Source organism: Antedon mediterranea, chromosome 10 (assembly GCF_964355755.1).
Source record: "Antedon mediterranea chromosome 10, ecAntMedi1.1, whole genome shotgun sequence".
Lineage (NCBI taxonomy): Eukaryota > Metazoa > Echinodermata > Crinoidea > Comatulida > Antedonidae > Antedon > Antedon mediterranea.
The window spans coordinates 7,379,045-7,389,387 of NC_092679.1; the positions used below are offsets into that span (position 1 = coordinate 7,379,045).

At 33.6% G+C, this 10,343-nt stretch overlaps 1 protein-coding gene across 1 annotated transcript in view; it reads right to left on the reverse strand.

The window, feature by feature from the left end:
* The window catches only part of LOC140060000 (uncharacterized), a 52,034-nt gene extending 42,301 nt beyond the window's left edge, over nucleotides 1-9,733 (reverse strand). Inside the window, exons 1-11 of the mRNA XM_072106019.1 lie at nucleotides 9,692-9,733; nucleotides 8,572-9,198; nucleotides 8,274-8,416; nucleotides 7,872-8,142; nucleotides 7,622-7,759; nucleotides 7,332-7,394; nucleotides 7,138-7,212; nucleotides 6,419-6,515; nucleotides 5,764-5,926; nucleotides 5,083-5,196; nucleotides 2,251-2,379 (exon numbers count right to left, since the gene is read on the reverse strand). Of these exons, the coding sequence (XP_071962120.1) occupies nucleotides 2,251-2,379; nucleotides 5,083-5,196; nucleotides 5,764-5,926; nucleotides 6,419-6,515; nucleotides 7,138-7,212; nucleotides 7,332-7,394; nucleotides 7,622-7,759; nucleotides 7,872-8,142; nucleotides 8,274-8,416; nucleotides 8,572-9,172 (1,794 nt within the window). The 5' untranslated portion in view covers nucleotides 9,173-9,198; nucleotides 9,692-9,733. The remainder of the gene's footprint in view (nucleotides 1-2,250; nucleotides 2,380-5,082; nucleotides 5,197-5,763; nucleotides 5,927-6,418; nucleotides 6,516-7,137; nucleotides 7,213-7,331; nucleotides 7,395-7,621; nucleotides 7,760-7,871; nucleotides 8,143-8,273; nucleotides 8,417-8,571; nucleotides 9,199-9,691) is intronic.
* Between the last annotated feature and the right edge of the window lie 610 nt (nucleotides 9,734-10,343).

Below are 10,343 nucleotides of genomic sequence, written 5' to 3' on the forward strand. Positions count from 1 at the left end.
TGAGTACAGTACACACTTCTCATTTACAAACTTTTCATTTACACACTTCTCATTTACACACTTCTCATTTACACACTTCTCATTTACACACTTCTCATTTACACACTTCTCATTTACACACTTCTCATTTACACACTTCTCATTTACACACTTCTCATTTACACACTTCTCATTTACACACTTCTCATTTACAAACTTCTCATTTACACACTTCTCATTTACACACTTCTCATTTACACACTTCTCATTTACACACTTCTCATTTACACACTTCTCATTTACACACTTCTCATTTACAAACTTCTCATTTACACACTTCTCATTTACACACTTCTCATTTACAAACTTTTTTATTTATGTACGCCTCTCAGACTAAGGGGTACGTAAATGACTGTGTATATTAATACGTTTGTTTGTTTCTATAATGTCCCTAATTTTCAACATATTTTCCTGAATTTTTAACAGACCATGCTACCAATGCTTCTTCAAATCAGGGAAGAGTGAAATCCCTGTTCAAACCAGAAGTTTTCTTTAATATGGGCCGTAAATTAGGTAGCATGCCCTCTGTTGTTCACTTTATTTTTATGTTGACGAATATTGATTAATTAAAACCATACAAAGCAAATCATTAAAAACAAATTGACATAATTATAATTCTAGATAAGAGACAGACAGAAAACAATCAACAATTTATCAATCAGATGTTGAAAATATTATTCAGACTGTTTTTGTCATCACTATCAGTTCCCAGACGTTCCGGTCATTTAGTTTTTTCGAGGTCAAGTGTCATATTCATTTCTGATAGTAATGAAATTGATTTTTCGCAGAGTTTGTCTTGGTATGATAAGTGGATTGTTTTTCTTATTTTCTATGGATTTTCTTACATGTTTTGGCATGATCCTCAATGTAATCTGTGTTCTATGAAAATTGTTTTTTGAAAATTAATTTTAGAAAATTACAATTGTTGAATCAAAATTTAAAAAAACTTAAATCATTTAAATATTTATAATATTTACATTATATGGAGTGACGCTGCAGCTTGGTGGTTTTGCCTTCCAATCCTAGGGGCCAGGGTTGTAACTCACGACTCTTTAAACTCCACTCCCTATGCATCTAAAGACTTAAAAGCACGCTTTTATTTATAAAAGAGTTTATACATCCTATAATTGGTGAGTTGGATGGGTATGAAATTTTAAATATATAAAACACCTGAAGATTGAGGTACTCCTCATGAAACAGCCTGTAGTGCATTAAAATGTTCAGTTGTAACTAGCATCTTTGACTATTTATATTCTGCTCTGCTTTGCATCAAGCACTTTTGCCTACATGACCTACTATATATAACCTATATAGTTCATATATGGGTAATTTTTAGCTTTTTATTAGAACCTATTTATTAATTTAATTTTAATGTAAACATTTGCTATTGAAGGAAATAGACATGTAAACTTAATGCGAATTAAGACTTGTAGAAACCAATATGATTATAAATCAACTTAAATTTAAACCCCTGTTGTCGATAAATAATAATTCATCCATGATCGTAATAGGATAGGGAATCCAGTCATCAAAGCATTGACCAGAATTTTAATAAAATTATTTTGGGAATATTATAGGTGATGAGTCATGTTGACTAATTTTACAATTTAAAACGACACAATCTGGTTATTACATAATACAAATTGGGAAGCGATGTGGGATGGGAGGTTTATTGGTTAGGACCTCTGGGAAGAGGAATGTCACTTTTTCATATTTTTTGTCACAAGTGGTTACTTTTTTGTAGAATATTAAGCCATGATTTTAAAGGAATTAAAAAAAAAAAATTTTTGATGGTAGGTTTTTTAATGAAGTCAATGTTTATGTAAATACAGTCCAGTCATTACCATGAATGTAGACTGTTATTGTCTAGCTACTTCAATTATTTGTCGCATTATAATATTTAAACATAATTATTCTATAAATTAAAAACATATTCAACATGAAATGAGGCGTTATTTTGAGTGAGAGGTGAGATTGGACTCTAGGGAAGACGTGAGGTGAGTCACATGAAAACTTGTCCTGAGTCTCTTTACTGTATAAATTTGGCTATATGTTTTTCAAATACCATTGCCTTTTTTTACAGTGCTTTCCTTTTTTAATACACAAATACCATAATACTCATAAATTTATCTAAGATATGAAATAATTTATTTGGACATTTTAAATGCATTGCTAATTGATTCAGGCGCTTGTGTGGGCAAGATTCCTCACCTTATGACCGTATATTTTATGAATACTGCGTCCGCTTCGAATATCCCACACACGAAGAGAGTGATCGGATGATCCTGTAATTATACGTCGTCTGTCAAACTTAAGACAACATACAGCATTCATGTGACCCTGAGAAAAATAATTAAAAGCAGATAAAGTAAGAAAAATATAGGTTTTATCCCATCTATTTACTGATACACAAACTTAAAATAAAACTCAAATATTAGTATCAAATCCACACATTCTTTCCGTCAACAATTACTGTTCATTCCAGCCCTCAGTCATAATTAGGATATAGTCGCCGATATTCATACACTTTTGCGATAATCAATTCATTGTTAAAAATATATTTAATAAAGCTTCCTCCATAATTACTATACAGTATAAAATACCAATATGTGTGGTGTAAACTAAATAAACATTGTTTTACTTTTTTATTATATCTAAACATTTTTTGTATACCCCATGTAGATCAGCAGTTTTTCTGCAAATTGGTTTCTGCTAATAAAGATAATGATGATAAGAACTTGTGAATCTAATTATTTCATTACAGCAGTAAGCATTTAACTACTTTTGAATGAGAGCAGAAAGAGTTGTTACCTCTCAACGAACTTAAACCACAAGATGCTCTCATTTAGCATCGCTTCCACCCACATGACATGAGGAATAAACCAACAACTCTAATTTACTGATATGCTTACAAATAACATTACAATGATTAAATGTATAATGACGGGTACAGAAAGATAAGCAAGAACACTTAAGTGTTTTTACTTTAATCTTATGTACTATGTCACCTCTGTACCAAGTATTTGGTTACAGTGAAAATAGTTACAATGAGTGTAAAAAGAGGAGTAAGAATTGGAATACATACAAATAACTACCGTACATGCACTGCAGGAAAACTGTAGCCAATAAAACTAGCTTAGAGCTAAAATAGCGTAGCAAAAAATGCAGTACAAAACTGTATTAATGCAACTTCAGACTGATTATTAATTATTGCTAATATGCAAACAGACCACACTCTACAGTACCATCCATCATGATTTATGTCGATATTCTTTCTGCGTGTATAAAAGGAAACTGATTGAAAAAGTATTGTATTTGAAGTTTTTTTTTTCTATTGAAATAGAAAGAGATATTAAGTATCATTTAAAAATCAGAGAATACAAAACAGTTTTCAAGTACAAATACTCAATTTGTAAACATATTTTCTATGTGTATACAGTATCTTCTGTATCACCGCTTCATAAAATGCGCAACTAAGCATTCTGCGTACGTGACCAATCATAGCTCTAAACGAAATAAAATGAAAATGGCAAATGAGAAGTGACTTGAGGAGCCACAGGGGAATTGGGCTCTCACCAAGTCAGTTGTTTATGGTATTGTACAGTTTGCATGTTTGTATTACTAATTTCCTATGTCTGACCACAAACATATGGTAACACTTGAAATTAATCAGTAGAAATCAACTCACTTACGTTGATCACAGAGTGAGGTTGGCAGTCGGTACGGGAGGGTAATGAATGCACGATTAATTGCTACAATCCATGTGTTTATCTGAGCATGTGCAAAGTGAGGTACAGTAGGCAGAAAGTACAAAAAGGGATGGCATGATAATTGCACTCTTCTGAGCATGTGCAGAGTGAGGTACAATAGGCAGAAAGTAAAAAAGGGATGGCATGATAATTGCACTCTTCTGAGCATGTGCAGAGTGAGGTACAATAGGCAGAAAGTTCAAAAGAGATGGCATGATAATTGCACTCTTCTGAGCATGTGCAGAGTGAGGCTTGTACTCAGTGTAGGATGTTTTGTAAAGAGTAGGCCTGAAATTGCAAGAACCTGATCTGAATTTTGAGCATGTGCAGAGTGAAGTTGAAAGTACAGTAAGATACGATGACACTGTTTGCTCAAATATGTTGTGAGTATGTGCAGTGCGACTTGCTCATTTTATTTTAACATTAAAGGCTTAGGCTTTTGTTTGACTGATGTAAAATGACTTTGCTCCAATTCGAAATCCCGCAAGTACACTCTGTCTGTATCTCCTCTGTACATTTCAAAATATAATTTCAGGAAATAAAAATAATTTTGAGGAAACTTGTATACAATTTAATAAAAACGTAATCATTAAAAACAATTTTGAAGTCAAATTTACATACAAAAGGTGCAAATAATTATTGTCACTTTTTCACTTAATATTTGCAAAGTTAAATCCCAAAGTGAAGATTTGAAGTTAAATTTGTTCTTGATGATTGACCAATTGATGATTGACCAATTGATTTAATTTTGTTAAATAAATGGATTGGTTGATTGAGTGAATGATGGATCAGCAACGCCCCATGTACTTAAGTATCGTCCTCAAATATGCAACAGATTGCCAAATGCTTATTATACTGATTAAAGTCAATAGTTATTGCGTCAACTAGGGGATAACTACAGTAGATATATTTAGAACAAGAGAAGGTGGCGTAACAGTATCCATAACAGGCAATGTCTAGTAAAGAATTTAGGCTATCCACTTTCTTTTGGGCTATTCAAGTTTAGTATCAGTTCCCAGTCTCACTTACAAGTTCTGGACCTGGATAATAATGTGTTGCTTTGTCATGTTTAGTTCGTACTGTATTATCAACCTCTGACTCACAAGAAGCATTACCTTTTGTTTATCTGACAAATATCCCCATCAACAAACATTATAACACATCCTTTCAATGTGATTGAATAATTAATGTGCTGTTTAGTTTTACTAAAATTGAAAATAAAATTATATTTGATGATATCAACGGTAACATAAATTGAAAACTACTTTTGTTTAAAAGTTTAGAAACAACGTACCTGTAACCTGCGAACCCTTTTCACTGCCCTCACCATCATGGATACTTTGTTTAGATGTCTTGTTAGTTTCTCTCCTGCCATTGTCTCTTCTTCCATGCCTATATCACCAGTTACCTAAACACACAAATGTGACAAAAAAAACCATCATGTAGGTACTTCATTATTATTATTCGGCAAGCCATTTTTGGGTGATCATACAATTCAATCATCGTTAGACATAGCGCGTGCTACTGTAACTATTTTGTGCCATTTATTCATCATGTTTTGGGTCAGGTGTGTTTCAACCTGTGTAATTTAAAATGTTGTGTGATTATACACACTGTTTATTAGAGTGACTGACTCATAAACAAAATTAAAACACTCATCCAGTTGTCCATCCAAATGTAGTTACTGCAGTAATTCCAACATGATCCTTAAATTTAGGAGGCATATAAAACTAAAACTGTATTCAATTTTAAATTTAAATTCAATTTCTATTTAAATCGACATAAAAACATGTAATATACCATAACATTATTATAAACTTGTATATAAATACAATGAAAAAAATTAGTGATGTGGGGGGAGAGTGAGATATTAAAGTCAAACAGACTTTAAGTTCAACCTACCCCAAGATATATTAATATCATATAAACTGGTAAAATATAAAAGAAAACTTCATGAACAGAACAAAGCACTCACTAGCACACTCTTTGCTTGTTCGTGGTCAGGCCTAATGTCCAATGCCAAGTTCTCATTGTCTTCCCTAGGTTTCTTAGGTTTTCTTTTCTTCTTTTTCACTACTTTCTTGTCTTCTTCTTTAACCTCCAACTTACTTTTGGATTCCCATGGTGAAATGAAATCACTTGTAAAAATATTCAATTCCAACATTAATCATATAAGTTATAAACAAAGGTAAATAATTTAGGTATAATAACATTATTCAATCAGATATAGCATTCTAAATCTCACAATTTTTTTAATTCAATATTTTGCACGGAGGCACCTCACAATGCGAAACCACCTTGCTTCATGGTGCCTCAGGTAACCAATACAAATATTCTTGTCACCTGTATCATAAAAATATTTTCCTGTTTTAAACAAGTTTTCAGAACTAATACACGTGGTGTACCGCAAACTTTATATCAACATTTGATTTCGCCATGCAAACCTTCAAACAATATATAAGTTTTTTAAACTCATAAAGAGATAAAGAGACAAAGATTTTTTCATTTAATTATTTAAGAATGAGTTAAGAGTCTTAAATGTTCATTAAATTACAGAAAAGTATTTTGTTGAGACTAAATTAAAAGATGGACTAGATTTAAATTCATTATTGCCATAAGATGAGACTTACTTGTTTAATTCATTATCTTTTTCTACTGCATCTGTTTCAGGGATATCATCAATTGAGTCTTTCTGAAATGTTTCTAGTTGTTGGATTGGAAGATCAACTGATAAAGAAAAACAACATGGCAGATAGGTAAGCATGCAGGTAGGTAGGTAGGCAGGTTGGTAAGCATGTAGGTAGGTAGGTAGGTAGGTAGGTAGGCAGGTAGACAGGCAGGTAGTTAAGCATGCAGGTAGGTAGGTAAGCATGCAGGTAGGTAGACAGGCAGGCATGTAGACAGGCAGGTAGGTAAGCATGTAGACAGGTAGGTATGTAGTTAGGCAGGTAGGTAAGCATGTAGACAGGTAGGTATGTAGTTAGGCAGGCATGTAGACAGGCAGGTAGGTAAGCATGTAGACAGGCAGGTATGTAGTTAGGCAGGCATGTAGACAGGCAGGTAGGTAAGCATGTAGACAGGTAGGTATGTAGTTAGGCAGGCATGTAGACAGGCAGGTAGGTAAGCATGTAGACAGGCAGGTATGTAGTTAGTCAGGCATGTAGACAGGCAGGTATGTAGTTAGTCAGGCATGTAGACAGGCAGGTATGTAGTTAGTCAGGCATGTAGACAGGCAGGTAGGTAGGTAAAAAGGTAGGTAAATAAGAAGGCAGGTAGGTAGGAAAGGAAGGCAGGTAGACTCTTACTTTAGTCGGTTACAATCTCTGTATAGTACATATTGTTAACTTACCTACAGTACTTCGCTGTCTATCGGCTGATAATTCAGAGAACATTGATGAACTTGTACTACTGCTGCTGTACGAATCTAAATAAAAATCACAGATTTGTAAATAATTTGAAAATCAAAAGGTAATTGAAAAGTAATTAATATCCATGCCTTAGTCAAAACGATTGAGAAGACACGTTATTGCATAAGTAACTCACCGAACTCTTCGGGTGGAGTAATTCTAGCTGGCGTAAGAACATCAATTACTCTAAGTTCTTTACCTTGTGGTAGAAAAAAATATGTTAAATTTTAATCAGATTTAACATAACATATTTATGCAACCTAATAAATTATTGGAGCATTTGTATATTTTTCTGTAGTTTCTGTACATTGTACGGTATTATGTCTAGCAATGCAGTATCAAAAGCCTTTATCCTATATGGGATACCGTAGAGTAGGCGTCTCTTGACAATAATCAGTACCCTCTTCAAAATTGGAATATTTTTACCTGAAGCCTGGTAGTTTGCCATTTGAAGGTTGTCTACAATCAACTTCAACTCATAATATGCCTCATGCCAGTCTATCAGGCAACTATCCATTGCGTCTTTCATTAACAGAGCTATGTCTAGAATGCCTTTAGTGTAGCCTACAAAGTAAACAGTTATTGTCAAAGTTGATGTTGGTCATATTAAATACTAAATAGAGAAGCAAACAATCTATCATGAATTGATTCCAACGAACAAATAAATCTTTCATACCAATTTCTTTACACTTCAATATCCAGAGTTCATCTTGTGCTGCTATGTAACGCCAACGTCGACAAACTTTGCCTGCTGTGTTAATATCATCGGCGGGCAAGAACGAAAATATATACATGAGTAGCTTGTCTGGTAGACAATTAATGTCATTGCGAGCCTGTAACCTTTGTAGCAAACACTGAGTGTAGAATTGTAATAGAGTTTGATTACACTGCTTCAGGAGCTGCACTAACATATCAATCTTCTCGTAGTTTTCCCATGAATTTATCCACTGAAATGAAGAAAACACATTTGCAATAATTGGTAAATATTATTAAGGGATTAAAATTTGCTGGTGTGATACACTATACAAGCACTCAAGACATTCAGAGGCTGTTGGTGTGTTTCTGTGAATATAAATACCTGCCAAAGAGTTTGCGCTTGTTTCTGGAAATTGTTCTTTTCATATCTTTGTTTCTTTTTGGCCGTCTGTACATCATTTGTTTTGTTACAGTGAATTATCTTAGGCAAATGTTTTATTGGGCCTGTCCGTAACATTCCTGGTCCTAGAAAAATTATACAGTAAAGTATTAGTAGTGTTAAACAGGCTTTTTTTGTGCTTTTTTTAGGTACCATAGGTATCATTTTAAATTTAAATTTCTGGTACTTGTATCTTCATATGGTTTTCTATTAATGTTTTTGTTTTGGAAATGTTACTTACTATAGTGCGAGTTTTTAAGTGGCGGTAATCTACTATCTTCAACACTACGCAAGTCTTCATCTTTGTTCAAACCACCATCTCCAGTTTCATACATCATATTACTAAACTGTCCCGATAAACTTCGCTTCAACCGAACCACTTCATCGGGTCTTTTAACAACACGATTTATTGCATTACAAAGAATATCCTTTACATAGTTACTAACAAAAGAGTCCATTGACGTCTTTCTACCAAAATCATCAACCGAGCCATTGGAACGCGACCTGATATCTAAAGATCTTGTAATTGATGTACAAATTGGATAGTTGCCAGTTAGTGCATTTCTGAAGTCACGGTGGAATACTGGTTCTAATGCAGTTGATAAATATTCCAGCTGGGTGTTAGAGCATCTATCAGTGATACCACAAAGAACGACTTTTCGTTGATTATGAGTGCAAGTTGCGAACCAGTTACTGATGCTTTGGAAGATCCTAGTGTGGCTAATCTCAGCTTCCGGACTCTTTGTCTTAATTGATGGCAGGACATCGGAAGATATAATTATAGTATCTTGTAAACTTCTGTTTAAAGAAGTTAACAACTTATTGTTTCTATTGTTCATCATTGTAGATACATTTAGACATATTATATCTGAAAGAGAAACAGAAATTGTGTGGATATAATTATTTATAATTATACAGTCTTTACTCATCATATTATTAATAATATTAATTATTATGCCTAAAGTATCTATAGCCTACTACTACTAGCCTATATAGTATATATAGGAATAGTTGGTACAGTAAAGACTAAAGTAATTATTAAATATTTAAAGAATTCCCCCACTCTCTTGTCTGGTGGTATGTGTAGGCTAGGCCGCAAGTAGATTTATCTAGGCGTAGGCTAGGGCTAGGCCTAGGCCTAGTGCATTTCTGAATTATGAACCCTGGCCTCTAACTACTGGCTTAGCTGGTTAGTTTAGGTCGTCGGGCTGGCAACCAAATCACACACTCCACTGCACACAAAACCGACCCATTAATTCCTCTCACGCTCCTCCTCTCCTCCTTTTCAGCGGAAATTTGTTTTTATTGTTTTTTTATTGTTAATGTATGATATATCGTACATTTAAACCATTGCTACTTACATTTTAAATCCTTTGTACTCTTAGGCCTATTGTGGCCTAGGCCTAGACCTATAATATTTTCGAATCGAAGGCAGGTCCCAGGACTTTCTTCCAGCCACACTACTCACTTTTTCTACCAAAATTCCGAGAAACATTCGGAATACCAAAGTGGACTTCACTTTTTGCCTGAATTAAGCAAGGCTAGACTCTATGACCCAGAGGTACAGAAGCGAATTACATTACGTGAAGAAATCACTTGATTTCATTGGTAGAAAGTTTTAAAAAGAACAATACACACAATCAGTACATTAGGATAAGATAAGAATACTAATACATTTATTTGCCGAATAGGGCAAAATTGAAAAAAATCTTGTTCTCAATTTTATATAAAAGAAATATAAATTTTGTATAGCAACCAGGCCAATCAATTTTGTGAAGGAGTGATCCTTATTTCTATTTTATTCACTGTTATTTTTTAATATTAGCCCAGCCACCAAAAATCCTGGGTCAGCAGAGTAAGGCACTGACGACTGCCGATGAATTGCATCAAGTTCTTAAATTGTTAATAACTGATAATGACATATATACAGTTTTAAAACGGATATTTATGCAGGTTGTTTTTACTACAACTAAAGACAAAATGTAGTCTAAATCAAATTATTGTTTTTTTCAT